At 35.5% G+C, this 19,920-nt stretch overlaps 1 protein-coding gene across 2 annotated transcripts; it reads right to left on the bottom strand.

The window, feature by feature from the left end:
* Positions 1-5,202: 5,202 nt before the first annotated feature.
* Positions 5,203-10,552, bottom strand: LOC131631257 (elongator complex protein 1-like). 2 transcript variants are annotated; one of them, XM_058902053.1, is made up of 5 exons: positions 10,283-10,552; positions 9,823-10,165; positions 6,231-9,288; positions 5,827-5,925; positions 5,203-5,750 (listed from the first exon to the last, which is right to left on the bottom strand). In XM_058902053.1, exons 1-5 carry the CDS (start codon positions 10,439-10,441, stop codon positions 5,432-5,434), a joined length of 3,978 nt encoding a protein of 1,325 aa, XP_058758036.1. In that variant the 5' UTR covers positions 10,442-10,552; the 3' UTR covers positions 5,203-5,431. The 2 variants fall into 2 exon arrangements, with proteins under 2 accessions (XP_058758036.1, XP_058758037.1); XM_058902054.1 differs by lacking the exon at positions 10,283-10,552 and having other exon boundaries at positions 9,827-9,963.
* Positions 10,553-19,920: the final 9,368 nt, after the last annotated feature.

The raw sequence follows: 19,920 nt of genomic DNA, 5'->3' as shown, positions 1-19,920 counted from the left end.
GGGTGTCACTATATTCTCAATTGCTTTTTTATGCATTTATTTTTTATAAATACAAAAATAGGGTTAGATTAAAAAAAGTTTAGATTAATAAATTATTTTTTGCTCAAATAAATATTTAAGAACACAAACCTTAAACCCAAATAATTTTCTACTCTTGCAATCCATCATAGAGAACTCTTCATGGCAAATACTCTTGCAAACCTTAAAGAAGAGGATGTAAATAGTTTCAAGCGCTTTGTGATGTTTCATTATCAATTTTTTATATTTAGAATATCTTTATAATGGAAATTTTTTATGTTTCACGCGGGTCACAAATGTTTAAGGTCCTCAATTTTTACACTATTATATTCCTTCAGTTATGATAAAAACCGAGGTAAAAAAGCTTTTTTTACAATACATTGTTTACACAGAATATTAAAATACAATATTACAACAAATCCAGATTCTTGGAGAACAGCAAACCTTTGCAGTAAGGAATTATCTGTTCCAAACATTGGAATTGTTATATGGATGGAATACATCCAACTTCTAAAGGAGATATCTATTCCAACCATTGTAAAATATTTTTATGTACTTGCAATCCATCATAGAGAACTTTATCTAGCTTCTTAAGTTCTAATGTTTCATTATCTTGCAATTTATCCCAAAGAATGATGCATACGAGTTATGATAAGGGTAAAACTTGTTTAAGGAGTGCTTTTATAGTAAAATTTGATTATTTTATCCCTCGGTTATTAATAAAACCACTGTGATAGATCATTTAGTTTACAAATAAATAATATATTAAAAAGAAAGGTTCATGAACTTTTTTTCCTCGGTTTTAAGAAAATCTGAGGTAAGATGTGGTTTTATTTATAAAACGGTGCACTTGGAAATCATATCACTAGAATAACAATGATTATCCATATTCAAAATGTAACGTATCTTTTGGATTTTCAAGGAGCCTTTTGAGCTATTTAAACAATATACCTATTTTCAACGTCTCATTTCAAACTCTTTATGTCTTCAAACCTAGTTTCAAAGTCTCATCTTTTCTTCAAAAATGGATGAAAATCTTTTGTTCATTATCAATAAAAGTTTGTTGATTTGGATGATTTGAAAGAAAAAGGTTTTGCTATAAGGAAAACTATATCCAAACAAAAGTTGCATGGTTACTTTGACATTATTCATGGCCCCATCTATATTAATCTCGTTAAAGAGTTTTGGTTAAATACCTCCATCACTAGTCATGATGTAGAGGCAGTCCAGTCCTATGTCAATGGCTCTCCTATCACCATTACTCCATTACTTGTTGCTCACACAATAAACTATAAAGAGAAAGGTAGTTGTGTTGAACATTATAGATTCAACAATGTCTACTCAACCCACTTTCACCTAATTTACGTCAATAGAGATAAGCCCACCAGTCATGCTACTCTACTTCCAAATACAAAAGTTTGGTTTCAACTTCTACTGTCAAATCACCGTCCAAGAGAGAAACTACTGGAAATGATTATTTGGGATGACAAACATCTCTTGTACTTTCTTACCCGCAGAGTCAGAGTTAATCTTTCTCTTACCATTTTTAACTTAAAGGAAATGATAATCATCTCTCGGGAGGAAATGACTTTCCATACCATATGGAAGAGTTCTTTCTGAACTTTTCTCTCAGCTAGAAATAGTTAATAGGGATAATGTTGAAGTTGAATGGACTCAGAAGTTTGAATTTGTGAAATAGTTATTATCAATGAAATATGTCCTTTTATATTATTGCCTAGTATTCTTGTTTATTGATATAACAAAGATTTTGAAAATTACTAATTAACAAAGAAAAACATGGAATTTGAAAAGACACCAAGTGAGAAAACCGAGGGAAAAGGTTGTTTATTTCCTTAAAAAAAATCAAACATTACGCTCCCAAGACCTGTACTCTCGGTTTTTAGCATGTTCGAGATGAAAGTTTCATCATAAAGAGTGTTATTTGTAGTAGTAATGTCACCATCACTTCCAATATAGTCAACATCATCATCACTAGATTCCTTTTTTGTCCATCTCTTGTAACTTGTACTTCACCATCAATATTTTTACTACCTATGTTATCCCCTGCACCAATCCGAACTTGTACTTCATCATCAACATCATGTACTTGTACTTCCTCATCATCAGAATTTGGACCAAAATCACCTTTAATATGTACTTCTTCATCATAACCTTGTCACAATTTTGCCTTATCTACCACCTCAGAATTATCAATGGAATGTTCGACATACACATTAAACAACTCAAATCCATTAACATCTTTAGCAAATTTAAGCACATTCGCATCAAAAGGGGTCTAAGGCCACGTTAAAAGTTAAACCTAGAACTCTAACACCACATACACTAGATATCCTTATATCCCTCATTTTTAATCAAACATTCCAACTGCATAAATGACATTAGTCCACACCCCACTTTCAATTCATTTCATAGACTTCTCCATTAATGTACCATTTAATAGGGTGGTTTATTAATTGACCCTTATGATGTATTCTTAACCTAATGGTTTGATTCTGAGTTAGTCTTGACAATAAATTAAAATGCACAATTCATAATAAACGATTTGAATTAAACATTACACACAGATTATTCATAATATGCAAACAAATTATTCGAAATACAAAATGGGACCTCAAACCAAACAAATTATTCAAGAGACGAAGTGGGACACCAAATTACATTTTAGAAAGGGAGACCATAAGAATGACAAAAAAATGTTCACTTTAGGTTTCAAACTTTTACAAAACCAAACCTAGAAAAATAGCTTATCACATACCTGAGATAAAATTTCACTTCTTCGTTGCTTTTCTATAATGCAGGAAGATTATTCTTCACAATTGAATTTTGTGCTTCCTTCAATGGTAGATTTCGTAAACAAAGGTTGGATGAACGAAGAACAACTATGGTAGATTTCATAAATGATTAGTGAACAACGACCAAAATAGAGGTTGGTTGAACGGATATAATTTGACGATGAAAAATGATGACAGAAGAAAGGAGACTAATGATGAACTATGGTTGTAGATTTAAAAATAGGGTTCAAGAAAGGGGATGAATGACTACGATGATAATGTTAGTGTTTGTTTTCTACTAATACTAGCTTAATAATTATAAGTCTAGTTAAAAATATAATATGCATTTTTTTGAATATTTTCATTTTTTAAATAAAAATTTTTAATGACTTGACACCACATAGTCAGGATCACATCACAATTTGAGGCGTCATGTACACAAAACTGGAGAGAAACCAAATGAACCAAAAAAAGTTAAATTTAAACACAAAAAGAACGAGTTTCTATAAAGGGATTTAAAAGTTTAAAAAAATTAAAATGGGACACTATAACAGCTAGCTTTAAGCCTTGTTCTTTTGATTGTCGTTCTTCCCATGAGATGGAGAAATGGGCGAAATGCGACAGTATGAATTGAAATAAAATATTAACTAATAAAATGAAGGTATAATTAGTCCCCAAGTCCTTTAACTTAATTTTAGGTTTTGCTTTAATCCCTTAACAAAAAAAAAAAGTTACGAAGTAGTCCCTCAACTAACATTTTGTTATCTGAAATGGTCCCTTCCGTTAGTTTTTGTGGAAAAAACGTTAAATACTGACTAGGTGGCACGACAGGTCACCAAAACATTCACATAAGGTAAGAGACCAATTTGAGCTAAATTACAATGAACAAATAGATATATCTGATTTCATCCAATTAACAAACGGTTACACAACAAATATACATCATCTTATTTGGCATTATAAGCTATATCATTTCACTAAACATTAACAGAATTACATAATTTGTTCAAAATGGCATTATAAGTCATATAATTTAAAATGAAATTATGATTCATAATGCAAAATTACATATATTTGCATAATTCAAAATGGCATTATAAGCCATAACATTCCCATAATTTGATTACTTCCATCATATTCTTTTTATCCATCCATTATATTCAATAGTTGTTTACTTTTCTGCAATTGCACCTTACCTCACCCTTTTTCCCAATAAGAGGCTTCAAGTTAACCATAGAAACTCCAAAATCTTTAGCAAAGGTATAATAATTTTTGCTATATAGTTGCACCAACCTATCACTTTGAGAACCATCACCTATGAAAAGCTCTTGATCAGAATGAAGGAGACCCTTTTTCCACCAACTTGTCATTGCTTTCTTTTACATCCATCAACTATAATAATGAAAGTCTTATAGTGTTTGGCTTCAGTAACAACTGCACTTTCTAACATTCGTCACAGTAACAACTCAATAGTGTGTCGTGTATAGTATAAAACTGTGAATTACATGTATATATCAACCTCTTGTAGAAAGTTTTCCTTTCTTTCTTTCACACTAAGAGCTTCATTAACCCAAAACTCATACCCAAAATATTTGCTTGTCAAAATTGAGTCTTAAGAAGGTGAAAATGAATCAAAGAATGATTTGAATGGATCTAAAGTGTCGTCAAAGCTTGTAAAATATCATCAAAGCGTCTTTCTTCATTTAATGGTTTTAGATCTTAATAAAAATGATGGTTTTGAAGTCATAAATGTAACTTTGAAGCTATTGTTTTGGGGAAGGAAGGAATGCATCTTTCTTCACTCAATGGTTTCAGATCTTAATAAAAATGATGGTTTTGAAGCCATAAATGTAACTTTGAAGCTATTGTTTTGGGGAAGGAAGGCAGAGATGAGAAATATTAACCTTATTACTTAGGGAGAAGAGTGAAGGTCTAAGAAGGAGAAGAGGAGTGAAGGTGGCGGCTAAAGTCTTAGAAAGGGATGAGAGAAAGAGATAAATAAGATAAAAATAAGGCCTTTAATTAAAATAATTGGATCAATAAAATTAAAAAAAAGCAAACAAAAAGCCATGTCACATTTTAAAAAGACATCAAAACTGCCATATAGCCAATTTTTAACGTTTTCTCTTAAAAAAATTAACAGAAGGGACTAGTTAGGCTAACACAACGGTTTTAAGGGACCAAAGCGTAATATTTTTTAATTAAAAGACTAAAACAAAACAATAATTTAAGTTAAGGGACCAAAACAAGATGAATTAAGCCTAAGATAAATTAAAAAAATATATCTGATTATTTCATTTTAAGCCATATTTCCTCCTCTTGCAATTAAAAATAACTATAATAAAGTGTAAATTACTACTTAAAAAAACACAAATAAATACAAACAAATATATTGTCACTAAATTTGTTTCGCTTTATTACTCTCAATTGACTCGTATTAGAGAACCCTAAAGACACTCTCCTAGGGCAGTAACTTTCATTTCAGAGTAGCACATTCAATTCAGCAGAATTACACAGAAATAGTTCTGAAATAGATTCAAGCCCCTCAAATAAAAAAGCAACATCATCAACTGCATGCCAGATAACCTTACAAAATAGGATATTTATGTTAAAAGTTAAGCTTATTCATATGCCAAAAACACTTTCAGCCGCCACGACAAATCCTCAGAATTGTGCATTTCATCTCTGACTTTTCGGGTATATTGCTCCAAAGTATGTGCATACTCATTTATGGTTTCAGTTGATATTGTCTCCTCGGCTAATTTGACTGCTGCCATCTGAGACAATTGAAAGTTTTCACCCATTTGCTGTAGCTTCCTTGCTGTTTCACCCTCACCAAACATCATAAGGGAAACCAACAAAGATTTCAGCTCTCGTCTTGATTCCACTCTCAGAGACATGCCCTTCAAATGATCCACCAAGGCAAACTCCTCACCAGCACTGCAAAATTGTGGCTAATGAAAAACAAAGGTACAAGAGGAAGGACAGGTGCGAATAAAGTCACATGTTTACATACCTCCCAGGACGGATTTTTCCTCTCTTCCTCTGACGCCTAGCCTCTCTTGCCCTGGTAGTTGCAGCTGAAATAGTAGAAACAGCAGAACTTTTCCGGGTTCTGTGGATGAAATCAGGAAAATAAATGAAGTCTCACGCACCAAGAGTATAACACAAGAAATAAGTATAACAATGACGTGAAAGATTATGGAAAGAATATAAAACAGCACGCTTATTTAATGCATCAAAGATTATGGAAAGAGCATAAGGTCTCTCTATTTTGTTCATTATAATATGTTATAAGGCCAGAATTCATTCTCAGTCAGAGAAAAACAATTCAGAATATACAAAAAAGGATGTTAAATTGATGTCCTACATCTTTCTAAGTATATAGCAATGTATATGGGATCAAAGTAAATTACGTACCCTGTGGTGTATGCACTCATTCCACTAAAATTACTGCTAGCTTCTGAAGCAGCGTCATCATCAAGATCACTAGCAGCACGTTCCTCTGATCGGAGCTTGGCTGAAAGAAGTAATCTTCTCTGCCGAACAGCCAAGTAACGGGTCAAGTACTTCCCCACTTTCTCTAATCCTTCTTCATATTCATTGATAAGTGTGCTTGCACATTCAACAGATGCATCCTTTACAGCTTTAATTAAGTCCTCTCTTCTATGCATAAAAACAACCCTCAAAGCCTCCTCCCAATCTCTTGCAGAAATTAATAAATTCACACCAGAGTTAACATCCCCACAGTAGTCCAGGGCAATTTTGGCAGCTTCACCAGGTTTACCAAGCGCTTGAAGTTGTTCGCAAAGTTCACCGGCAAGATGCAATACTTCGTCCTTTCCAAGATTAAGGAACCCAGCAACTGTAAGCACTCCACTCCAGTTATTAATAGCACGGTAAGACTTCAGAGCCTTATCCAAATTGAAACAGGACAAGTAAATTGTTGCAGCATCTTCAAAGTTTTTTTCACCACTTAGATAATCGCCCCAAGCCTCTAGGAATGGCATCCTTTTGGCAGGGTCAGTAAAAAGTTGAAGAGCCAATGGAAAAAGTTGAGGGTTTTTATTCACAAGTGCCATACAATCATCATAATATGAATCTCCAGCAGAAGCAATATGTCTGAGAGCCTTTTCAAACCTTTTCAGCCTAAGGTCGATATTATATTGCATTAATTGTGTGGGCATACGCTCCAACTCCTGCAAGAAAGGAAGAAATTCTTTTGGATCTTTTTGGGCATTCAATGCCACAATAGCTGAGAGTTTTAAATCATAAAGACCCAAAGCAGCATCATAGACAGCATCCCCGTCGGCCAACCATAACAGGTGTTTCAAAGCTTCTTCAGCAGAAGGGTAAGACATCCTCATATGGTCGTCAGCATGAGACAACTCCTTTTCACGAATGACTTTTATTCTCTTTAGAGCATCTTCAAGTAACGGAGGCTCACTCCGAGCAAGAGTGGTTAATATGCAAAGCTCCCTTGCAGGACTTTCTGTAAAGTGTTCCTCAAGTGCTTTCCTTATGGCCATCAAAATAGAAGATACCTTGTTATCAGCATGACAATTTTCAAGGGTTCCAGCTAGCACAACATTAGCAACCTCTGAACAGGGAACAGACACATGATTTTTGTAGAGTTTCTCTATAACATTTTCATTCTTTACAGAACAAACAAACTCAGTTATGTAACCCAGATTGTTAACCTGCCTGACAAATTCAAAAGCTGATTGTGAAAATGCTTGCCAACCACAATAATCAACAATTACATTGAAATCTATCCTATGCCTCCTGACCATGAGTAACGCATCTCTAAATCGCTTCTGAGTTAAGGCATTAATGATAGAAACCAAAACCAATTTTCTAGGGTATATACATTCTAGGTTTCCCCGAGTAGTTTGCAGTATAGTGGCAGCTTCATCTCCGTGTAAAACCCCAACAATTTTAGCACCTCTCTCCCATATATGTATGTAGTTTTCATTTTCTTCCTTTTTTCTGCTGTTACTGCGGACAAAATTTCCATACTTTGAGTCTAACTCCCCGTTAAATATATCAACAATGTCAACAATAAAAAGCAGATCTTGTTTAGTTGCAAGAAGTAGATGTGTTATAACTTCGTCTGCCAAATTTGAGTAAAATGAAAAACTGCTGCAGTTGTTGCCAACAACTATCCCCCCGCTAGTATGCACTCTGCCAATCTCATCCAGTCCAAAAAGCACTGGTTTTGACTGGCCAACACTTCCGACCAGCGCTACACCCATCCAAGGGCAGGCTGCGGAAAAACCTTGAAATTCTTGCTCTAGAGACCCACCACCAGTGCCCATTTTTGATAAATACTCTTTGATTTTACCCCCAGAAAACTGCATAAATGCAGAAGATTTACTAGCAGGGTTTGGAGCAATGCCAATAACAAGCTCTTTAAGAGTATTTTGCTTTGAAACTGTTGCATGCCAGCCGGAACATGTCAGCAATCCTGGAACAATATCCTCGGAACATTCAAGTTCTATTTCCTGTAAAAAGAAGCCTTGAAGTGCATCCTTATTGAGTGAGGTTTTGAATAAGTCATTACTGTGACTGAAACCATAATGTGAAACAGATAACAGCGTGTGTGAATCCAACCATACAAGATGTAATATGGATCCAAACACCATTTCAGTGTGAGAGGCTTCAACATTGAATTCTTTCCCCTCTAGTTCTTCCCAGGTTTCAATTGATGGAAGCTCTACAACACATAAACTACCATCTGAAAGAAATGCAGCTAACTTGTTCTTGGAGTTTTTACAATATACTGCCGTACCCCGTACATGGGAAGAAAATTTTAGGCTAAATAAATACATAGGAGGCGGCATTAAAGACAGGGAAAGTGGTGTTACGTGAATATTGGGGCCATCGGTGACTAGTGCAATGGAATTGTCCGTAACAGCCGTGATCCAAACAAAGTTGTAAACTGTAACCTGACCACCAAGAGTCCAACAAATCAACTGCAAAGGCTTTTCTTGATTCCATACGAACCTGACTTCATCTTGCTTCAAGTATCTAATTTCATGCTTCACGTACCAATGGTTGTTGCTAAAATACCATATCTTTACAGCATCATAACTTTCACATTCAACAACACCCGCAAGAAGATCGGAACTGCAATTCCACTTCAGAAATTTTACTTTTGCATTAACTCCTTCACCAATACTAAACTTGCTTCTTTCCAATCCATTCCTCTCAAAGAAAACAATGGAGGGACATTCGTTTTCAGCTTTCCTGTCATATACAGCTGCAATTTTAGCACCACTGGGCATCCACTCCAAAACTGCTCCAGCAAAAGTTTTTTCCTCCGAAGAAGCAAGCAACGCCCCTGAATCTCGATCCCAAACCTTAAGTTTCCGCAATAAATTAGAACTACACACACTCATCGTAGCAAAGTATTTTCCATCTCCTCGCCAAGATATCTGATGTTGCTCAAACCCACCCTCCAGAAAGTTTTCTCCATCTGAAAAACACAGTAGAACTAGAATCACTATTTTGAAGCAGCTTTACATAAAAAGAGAACTCAGACAAAATAAATTTGCAAATAATAATAGTACAACTATAAGGCACAAACATTCACTTATGCTATATGCTAGTAGTTCAAATAGCCTAAAATAAAATATATAGATCCAATATGTTATACTTGAAACTAGTATGAGTTTATTTTATCTTTTGTTATTGAAATATATTAAATAGCTTATACATTAGCATTTACATGGTAAGTGTTCCTGCAATAATATGCTTAATTAAGTTGTTTATCCAAGTCGGGCTTTATTTTAATTGAAAGAATTCCATGAGTAAATGTTCCTGCTATAATATGCTTACTTAACTTGTTTATATCCAAGTCGGGCTTTATTCTAATTGAGAGAATTGCATGAGTTATTATAAGCCAATCCAAAGTGAGCAACAGCATAAAACAGAAAAATCATCATACAAATTAGTAATCACACAACTTATTAAGATTATAAAATTGAGAAGAAAGGTGATTAGTCCTTACTTACGTGATGGCCTTCATCATCATCATCATCGACAAGTGGTGTTTCATACAACAAATCCCAATCATGAGTCATAACCAAAATCTGACCAAAACCAGTTATTATAGCAAGAAGTTCACCATCAGGACTAAGGGAAATGCAGTTGACACCACCATCCAAGTTACCAACAACTTGAGTTGCGTTAGCGTCAACATCATAAAGCAATAAAAGCCCGTTCGAAGTTCCGAGAAGAAGCGCTTCTTTCTCCATGAGATAATCAAATGAAGTAACACTATCATCAGGTTCGAGATCAACGATGCCATAATCCGTAGATAACAGTGAGTTGTTACTCCAAGCTTCTTTATCCTGCAATACAAAACATAGAGTCAATAATTCATAATTTTCGAATGAGAGAGAGAGGGAGAGAGAGAGAGAGAGAGAGAGAGAGAGAGAGAGAGAGAGAGAGAGAGATTGGGAACGGACATGGAAGGAAGAGAGATGGTAAGTGTAGATGAAATTGTGGGAAGAGAGGAAGAAGAGACGGTTGCGCTCGATATCTAAGGCGGCGAATCGGAAAGTTTCGTCGTCGGAGGTTAATCGGAGAATTAAAGGTACTTCCCGGAAGAGGTTTAGGTTTTTCATTATGAAACCCTAAAACCCTTTGCCGCCGGTGGGATACTTAACTGATAGTAGGGTTTATAATTTTAACACGACAGAGACAGAGAGAGACGATTTATTTTTTTTGCAGAGTAGGATTAACTATGTCTGTTTTTTTACTTAATTAGTGTGAGTTTAATTAATTTTTGACAAATGAGAGGTTTTTAATTTTCAACAATTTATTTACTTTTGAGGTAATTAAAATAAGAGTTAACTATTTATAAAAATTTTAGGGTTAAATATGTATGAGGTCCCTGTAAATATGGCACTTTTCAGTTTTCGTCCCTACAAATATTTTCTTCGAACTTTGGTCCCTGTAAGTTTTTCCGTCCCCATTAAGAGTCCCTCCCGTTAGATTCTACTAACGGAGGGTGACGTGTCATGCCAAAGGTGTGAATTTTTTTTTACAGTTGTTTTTATTGGTGACACGTAGGACAATTGTGTTAAGACAAAAGGGGATCGTGAAAAAAATTTAACCCTAATTTGTTCTGCAGCTTCCTTCTTCATCTCCACACTCTCAAATTTCACAATCCCCTTCTTTGCCTTCCTTCTCTTGCTTCGTTTGAATTAGTCGGTCAATTGAATACGTCGCTCGCAAGCTCACGATGTCATCTTCGTCAAGGAGAACGAAGCCAACATCTTCATCAAGTGTGAGTACACGTCCAGGTAGAAGATGTGCATGTGATGCTCGTATGACTTCGTATTACTGTAAGAATGGAGCTAACAAAGGGCGCCTGTTTTGGAGATGTCCATTTTGGCAAGGTGATGAAACTTGTAACTTATTTATATGGGATGGTGATATTGCTCAACGAACCGGTGTTCACGAAATGTCAGATCATGAGAGCAAGATGAAGGAGGTATCAATTTCTCTTGAAACTATGAGAGAGTTGTACGAAATTTCACAGAAGAAGAACAAGAAATTGAAGGTGAAGATAAAGTCAGATGTTGTGTATGGAAAGATGAAGACTTGGTGTATTGTTGTGTCTGTAATGGTCAATTTGTATTTTCTATGGAAATGTAATTGTTGAATCAGTGTTTGGAATGTTCATTTTGGATGTAATGTTGTTGGTACGAAATCTGAGTTTGTTAATTGTTGAATTAGTTATATCATCTGTTGTTGTTTTGTGGCCAATAATCTGAGTTGGATGTAATGTTTTGTTGAATCAATTGAATCAGGGTGTTTTTTATGGCCAATATGTATTAATGTTGTATCAGTGTTGTATCAGTTATTCTCATTCAATTATAATCTGTTTTTGTTTTCACCAGTTGACATATATTTGTCTATAATTTGTCTATATTTTGTCTATATTTGACTATAAAATTTGACATATATTTGACTATAAAATGTGTCATTAAAGTGACATATAATTCATCTTTAAACTGACCTGTAAAACACATATATTTGACCATAAAATTTGATCAGTACTTGTCATATAAAGTCACTTACTAATGACTTATAATTGGTCTCCAAAATTTGCACAAAAAACCATTGACATACCATTAGGTTTGATACATATGTTCATAAAACACAAAATAGATTGCAGTAACATGAAAATAGTTAGAGGACTAGCCTCACTAACATTACAAACATAACATTTCCTACTGAGTTCATTCAAACTAAACAACATAGCATCACTAAGTCATCCTTTTGCAAATGGCCTCCCAATCTTCTGACTGCTTCCCACCCTTGGATTGGTCTGAGGTTGCTTCATCTTCATAAATGACCAAAGGGTCATCAGGCTTCTTTCCAGGGCCAGGTATATTCTTTGTTTTTATGGTCCTAAGTCTGTCACTCTGCCTTTTTTGAACACCCATATCAACAATCTTCTTGGGCTTAGGCTTCTGGTTTGGTTTTTTGACCTAGTAATAATTAACAAATACAGTTAATCTATATGAATCAGTCATTTAAAAAAGTGTGAAATGTCCAAATAAGACTTACAGGTTCTGAACATGTTGGCCTGGATGAAGAAGAAGCAGTGGCTTTGGAAGGTTTCTTGACCACCTTTGGAGCTTTACCAACAAATGTTCTGACTGTTCTTTTCACAGGAGTTGTGTCAACATTCAATGGTTGAACATCTAGAATTTCATCATCATCAAGAATCTTAGCCAATGTTTTAGCATCTATACCACAATACTTTTTAAGAGAAGACTGTGAATCATTGATGTCAGTATTGGGAGCATCTTGAACATCATCTTGCACAGGGACAGCATCTTGAACATCATCTTGAACAGGGACATCATCTTGCACAGGGATATCAGCTTGGACATCATCCTTTTCAGGAACAGAATCAGGAACTGGATCATCATCTTGCACAGGGATATCAGCTTGGACATCATCCTTTTCAGGAACAGAATCAGGAACTGGATCATTTTCAGGCACAGCATTTTCAGGAACACCATCTCCTTCAGGAACAGCATTTGCAGCTACATCACATTCTGGATCAACAGTCTTAGTTGCCATAGATTTTTTTGTCTTGGGTTCCACTTTATCTTTCTTTTTCTTGTTGATAGACCCTGTAGGCCTCCCCTGATAAAATTCATAAGACATAGGTCAGTCTCAATCTCTAAAAATGCAGGAAAAAAGAAATAATTATGTTAGTTACAATACCCTTTTTTTGCTTGTTTGACTAGCCTGTGAAGGAGCCTCTTGTGTTAGAGCCTCTTGTGTTGGAGCCTTTTGTGATGTTGTTGCAGCAGATACAGCTACTATCTGCTTATTTTTCTTGCAGGTCCTCTTGTTGTGACCTAGTACAAAGCATATCTTGCATCTGTGGGTTGTATTTGTTCTTTGCCACTTTGTTTGATTTGCCTCATCAGGTTCTCTCCTGCGTAGTTTTTTGGGCCTCCCTGGGCCACGTTTGAACAATGGTGGCATGATAATAGGATGTGTTGTCTTAGGCCACTTGTTTTGCCTATTCAAAGGTGTTATCACCTCACTATAACAGTGTTCATAATTGGTCCTAAGATAACATTTGTGTACATACTTAACTGGGTCATCAACTTTCCTGTGAATGGCTGCTACAGCATGCCTACATGGTATCCCAATCAACTCCCAATAGTTACATGAACAAGTGTGTTTTTCTAGGTCCACTACAAAGCTATCAGTGAAAAGCACATGTGTTACCTGAAATGTTAACCTACCAGCATATGTTGCTGTCCAACTAGCACTTTTCTCTATTTCTCTATCTAGTCTCCTTAATGGTTTGGTCATTACATAACCCTTATAAGCATTCACCTTTTCCCTAAGTGTTGCAAACCTACCCATCAAGTAGTTTCTGATCCACTCAAACATTGTTATAATGGGTTTGTCTCTTTGCAAAAGTATGGTAGCATTAAATGATTCACTAAGATTATTCATTAAAACATCACATTTTGAGTAGAAAGGAAATGCATGCTTACACCACTTGTGTTTGGGGATTGCCTGCAGCCACTCATAAGCATCCACACTTGCTTCCTTGATCATGAGCATCTTTGCCTCATGTGCCTCATAATAAGTTGCCTTAGCAGCAGCCATCATTAGATCCCTAAACAATGTCCCTCCACCAAACTTCTTTTTGAAGTTAGCATAAAGATGCCTTAAACAGAATCTATGCTCAAAGGAAGGATACTCCTCATCAAACACATTGACCAGACCCTAAAACAAATACAAATACTTTTAAGTAAATATTGTACAACATAAATACTTTGTATTTTAAGTAAACAACATAAATATTGTACCTTTTGTTGGTCAGAAATAAAACACCATCTTCCATCACCAATATCTTCCAACAACAACTTCATGAACCAGCTCCAAGTGTCTTTTGATTCATTTTCTACAACTCCAAATGCAATTGGCAAGTACTGATCATTTGGATCTCTTCCTACAACAATGAGCAGAATTCCACCATATTTGTGCTTCAAGTGACATCCATCCAATCCAATGAAAGGTCTGCATGCTTTTTTTAATGCCATCTTAGTCCCATCAAAACACATATAACACTTCTCAAATCTTGGATTTAACCCTTCACCAGAACATGTTGTGTTGAGTTTGAATGTATTCCCTGGGGATGCCCTTCTTAACTCAGCACCATAAGACCAAAGGAGGTTGAATTGCTTACTAGAGTCACCTTCCACAATCTGTCTAGCAATCTGCCTTGCCTTGAATGCCCTACAACCTGGGATTTCTATTGCATATCTAAGCCTAACATCTGCCACCACATCATTCAACTTCATCTTTGTGTTGTTCTTCAACCCATCAACAATGACCTTAGCCACCCAATCAGCTTTAGCACATCTATTAAAGAACTGTCTTCCACACTTGTGCTTAGAATACAAGGTGTTAATCCTAAAAGTAGTGGATGTTAGGACTCTACTACATAGCACAGTGTAATCACACTTCTCCTTATCCTTACATACAACCCTACATCTATTGGCATCATTCTTTACAAACTTAACTTCCCTCCCATTAAGAACATCGTGCTCTAGTATAGCATCTTTAAACTGCTTAAGTGAACGAAACTCCATTCCAACTTTAAAAACAAAATCTTTAGTGAAAGATTCTTCTGCATTGAACCTTATAACACATGGTCTGTCATCACCACTATCATCATCAGCTCCATTGTCCTATTCATCTGTCATGTATTCCTCCTCAATTACATGTGCCTTGCCCATCTCATCTGTAATAAATATGTTATTGTCTGTTTCATTAGGGACAGCATTGTTTGTAACAGGTGGACTCCTAATTTCACTAGTTTTACCTACACCAACTAGTTCCTCAAAGTCATCTTCAAACCCATTCATCCTTTCTTCCTCACTGTCATCAAAGTGTACATCCTTGATACTCTCATCACTTGAATCTCCATTGCATTCATCTAATGGTTCCTTCTCTGATGCACAAGACTTACCCTTCTCTTTTTGCCTAACAGAGTCCATAAAAGTCAGCTCTCCTTCATCTGGTTTTGGCTCACAATATATATCTCAACTTCAGTTCCATGACCAATAGCATAAGCAGCCAACTCAGCAGAATCTCCATCATCTCTGAATGGATTTAAATCAGCTTCAAACGATCCTGCTTCATGTTTCCACCACATCTTAACCATCTCAAAATCAAATTCAGGGTCAATACTCTTAACTAAATCACAGGCCTCAAAGAAAGACCAATAGTCACTATCTTGACCACTAAAAGCACACATGTCCCCACCATCGTATTTCAGTTCAGGGTCTTTTACAAACTTGCCCCTTGTGTAGAAAATAACTTTAAACTTAGACATTTCCTGTTAGGGCAACACAATACTTAATTCATTTTCTATTTAGGGCAACAAAAAACGACAGATAAAGTACATATGCTGTACTCAACAGATACGACTAAATAATCAAAATCTTTGTCCTATAGTAGTTAATGTTTGTTTAGCAACCACTATCATTAGAAAATAGCAAAAAGTCTAAGAAAGATGAACCATTCACATACCTGGTCCACGCAAAAGAGAACGACCGAATCAGCTCCACTAGGCTTCGTTTTGGGACCACAAGGTGCTTCGTTTTAGGACCACAAAGATGCTTCTTGTCTGGGATGTTGGGACCACGATGTTGGAAGAGAGAAGATTTATCCAGGGTTTGCAGTTGAAAAGAGGAGAGCTTGAGTGAAAATGAAATGGTTAATCTGTGGGTGAGTTTTTGTTTAAGAGAGTTTACCCTTATCATTTCCACGCTGGCGAATCAGAAAGAAATAAAATCCACGTATGTGTTACACGTCACCCTCCGTTAGTGGAATCTAACGGGAGGGACTCTTAATGGGGACGGAAAAACTTACAGGGACCAAAGTTCGAAGAAAATTTTCGTAGGGACTAAAACTGAAAAGTGCCATATTTACAGGGACTAAAAACTTATTTAACCCAAAATTTTAATAATTATGAGGTATAAAATATTTTTAACTTGCAAGATGTTTTAACTTAATTTAAAGTTTTATTTAGTTACTTAAAATTGTTTTGTTATCCAACTTGATTCTTTTGATTAATTTTTATTAAAAAAAGTCAAATGGTGATGATGTGGCAAATCATATAAGAAGAGTCAAAATAGTGAGTCATCAAACGAGTTATAAATATATAATCATTTTTATTTAGATGCAAATCCTAAAATGTATATTGTCATGCGTTTTTTAGGGTTCCAACCTCAGTTTTCTTCATCTTCATTTTCAAAAAAAATAATAATGTCAAAGATAGTAGTGATTCAATGTCAATCAACCAAGGATTTGGGACAATTGACTTTGTACTTAGAAGAAACAAGAGGAGAAATTGTTTTCGCTAAGAGAAATGTGTTTTCGTACTGTGACGGACATAAACAGTTTGAACTTTGGAAAAAAAAATGAAGTTGTAGAACTTACATAAATCACTAGGAAAAGATTTGTAATTTCTTCAAGTGGTTAGGTGATGAAATTGTTGATGACAGGGATCTGAAGGCTAAGCAAAAAAAAGAAAAAATTTAAATTGAAGAATAAGGTTGTCTACACAAAGGATGGTTAAAAATGTCAATGGTGGTTATAAGTTTTAATTTAGGGATGAATAAAGTGATTTTAACAATGTATTTTAAATAGGTTATTTTAAAAGTCGTGTCAGTTTAATGTTATGAGAAAATTATGTAAAAGATGTGATGCTTTATTGTTATGAGCAAATTATGTAAAAGTTGTGTTGGTCTGTTACAACTCTCATTTATAAAGCCTGAAGCTTGTTAAAGTTATACTAAAATTAGTTTATAATGTTGATAATATAACTGTCTACAAAACTATTGATCGGAAAAATAGCAAGTGTACTACTTTCTACCGATGTAGTTATTAAAGTGGAGATTATCCAAGTATCGATCTCGAGGACTGCTGTGGTAATATAAGTGAGAATTAGAATTCAATTGAACAAAAAGCACATGGGGTTGATTTGGTTGGTTGATTAAAGATTACAATAATTTGAAATAAGCAATATTTAAAACCGGACTTTGCAAAAAGTAAGAGAAGACATGCTAGGGTAGATGTATGAACTGCCTTGTAATTCATGTAACCGCTATTTCATGAAAGATTCGTTAATATGATTAAGTATCGATTCTCAATAGTTATTTTCCCTAATTCCTTAGCGGAAAATCATTTGATACTCAAATTGTGTTTTAATTCCTTAATAACTCAATTTTTGCATCAAGAACCGTATGCACATAAACAAGAATAGACGATCACTATAGTTAAACCCTCATTCCTAAGTGATTTACTGATAGTGTTATTATTAAAAAAGCGTTAAAGTGGTTTGTCCGAACTAACCTTAACCATATATCAAAAATCTATTTTCCAATAGAAAGAAGCATTAGACACTTTGAATATAAACTTAAATCATAAAACTTCAAAGTCATAAAACAGCGGTAATTCGATTCATTACATAAAAGCGATTCAGGGACATCCCCCTAACATAAATATGTTTAGCTACTCATAGTAATTAAGAAAACAACAAAGGTAATTGTAAACATTACAAGAGATGAGGATTGCTTCAATCTTCAATTGCTTCCGCTCTTGAAGATCTCCCTTTTCCAAACCCTTGGTTGCTCTTCTCTCCTTCGTAGAAATCTCCAATATCATCCAAGATGCCTCAATCCATATCGGAATTAGGTTTTAGTAGTATCAGCTCATCATCCAAACATGCGAAAGGTCCAAAATATCCTTAATGAGCTCAAGCCTTTTAAAATATGAAAATTAGAATTTCGCCTCGCGCCTGCCAACACGGGCCGTGTCCCGTGACACTGGCACCCGTGTTGGCCTTCTGCCAACATCACGGATTACTTTTTCTCCCAGGCTTGCTGACACGGGCAGTGTCCTGTGACACGGGTACCCGTGTCAGGCCACTGCTTGCCCCACTCTCTTTTGTTTCCTCCTGCTTCCTGACACGGGCCGTGTCCTGTGACACTGGTACCCGTGTCAGGCCACTGTATGCGCTATATCTTCATTTTTACTTCGACTCGCATTTGTTTGGCTCTGCATTCTTCTTATGGACTTTACCGCATAAACCTGAAACATAATTACTACCAAAACAAGCATCAAAAGCAACTATTCTACTAGAAATTACAAATAACATATAATTGAAAAATATGAAAGAACTAAATTAAAACAAAGAACAAACAAACAACCATGTTACCGAAATGACCGATTTTTATCAGATAATTGACGGAGTATAAGTAAAATTGGTGACCGATCACAACCCCAAACTTAGCTCATTGCTTGTCCTCAAGCAATGCATGAGAGAACATAACAAAGGTCACCCCTGAATTCATTCTTCCTCAACACAACCATGCTTTTCGCCACTCAACTTCCACCTTTCTGATCAATCTTTCTAGCTTCACGCTCCGAATTTTTCCGCTTCACTTCCACATCAAAGTACTCTTTCACCTGTAAGCTTTTTCACACTTCTCACCCATTCTCTCGGGGTTAAAGCAATGTAATTCACTCACAAGTCATTATATGCAATACCAACTTTTAAATTTGAATACATTCTACTTTCATACACAAACACTTGGCACACACTTTTTGAGGTCTTTAGGTGGAAACGGGGCTTAGGAAAGGTGGGATAAACAAGGAAACGAATACACAAAGGTTTTTTTTTTGGGGCTCGGCAGTCATGTTGTCTTTCTTGTCCCTGTGCTTATTTTAATACGATGGGATTTAACATTGAATCTTTAACTTCACTCAATTATTCGAGTGTTTCAAATGTAACCAAGTCATTTAGTCGGGACAAGTGTATTTTTATGAATTCTATTTTTTTCTTCTTTTTTTTTTTCTCCGGAGCATTCAAGAGCCTCCATTTTTATTTATTTCTTTGTATTATTTTTCGCACACTTTCCCTTTTCGTATAAGGTTCACCACCCCAAACTTAGAACTTTGCACAGTTTCAAAATTCACGACGTTTATGCCGAACAAAGGTAAAAGGGGATAATTTTTTCTCTTTGGCCAAATGGTAACATATGCGGTTTAAACACAAACAAGGGGTTAAAAAGGATAAACATAATGACGGGTGGCTAGAAAGGCTCAAGGTTAAAACAAACAACGTGCCTCAGTGTGTGTTATCATGTAGTGTCCTATGAGTAGAACGTACGCAAATTCAAAGCGGTAAAGTCATACCAGACTATTCTCTCATGATGATATATTTGTGGCTTTGTGGCTTTTTGTGCTCTCACAATGTTGGGCATAGCTTACAGAATCCACAATACTTCTTGTGTAATGACGATTCTTTTTCGGTTAGTGTGCACCAGCTTTCAATCTCGGTCCGGTGTCATCAAGTTGCGTCCAACAATTATTTTTGGTTGTATCAACTTCCAGGGATGCCTGGGGTGCAAACTTGGGTTAGATCTTCCATCCTTTTACTACCACTCCATCAACCATCCGGTAAATCACATCAATCTATAACACATAGTAGACATAATAACATAGAAATACTAGGAACAAACACAAATAACTGAAACTAAAA

Source organism: Vicia villosa, unplaced genomic scaffold (genome assembly GCF_029867415.1).
Source record: "Vicia villosa cultivar HV-30 ecotype Madison, WI unplaced genomic scaffold, Vvil1.0 ctg.000794F_1_1, whole genome shotgun sequence".
Taxonomy (NCBI): Eukaryota; Viridiplantae; Streptophyta; class Magnoliopsida; order Fabales; family Fabaceae; genus Vicia; species Vicia villosa.
Note: the sequence above shows the minus strand (reverse complement) of the source record. Positions and strands in the feature narration are given on the sequence as shown.

What these genes read in the sequence shown, in the direction of transcription:
- LOC131631257 (XM_058902053.1), bottom strand. Translation starts at nt 10,441, where the DNA reads ATGAAAAACCTAAACCTCTTCCGGGAAGTACCTTTAATTCTCCGATTA. An exon ending in ATGAGTGCATACACCACAGG is followed by an intron (nt 5,926 to 6,230) that starts GTACGTAATTTA and finishes TTTCATCCACAG; the next exon opens with AACCCGGAAAAGTTCTGCTG. An exon ending in GGAAAAATCCGTCCTGGGAG is followed by an intron (nt 5,751 to 5,826) that starts GTATGTAAACAT and finishes ACAATTTTGCAG; the next exon opens with TGCTGGTGAGGAGTTTGCCT.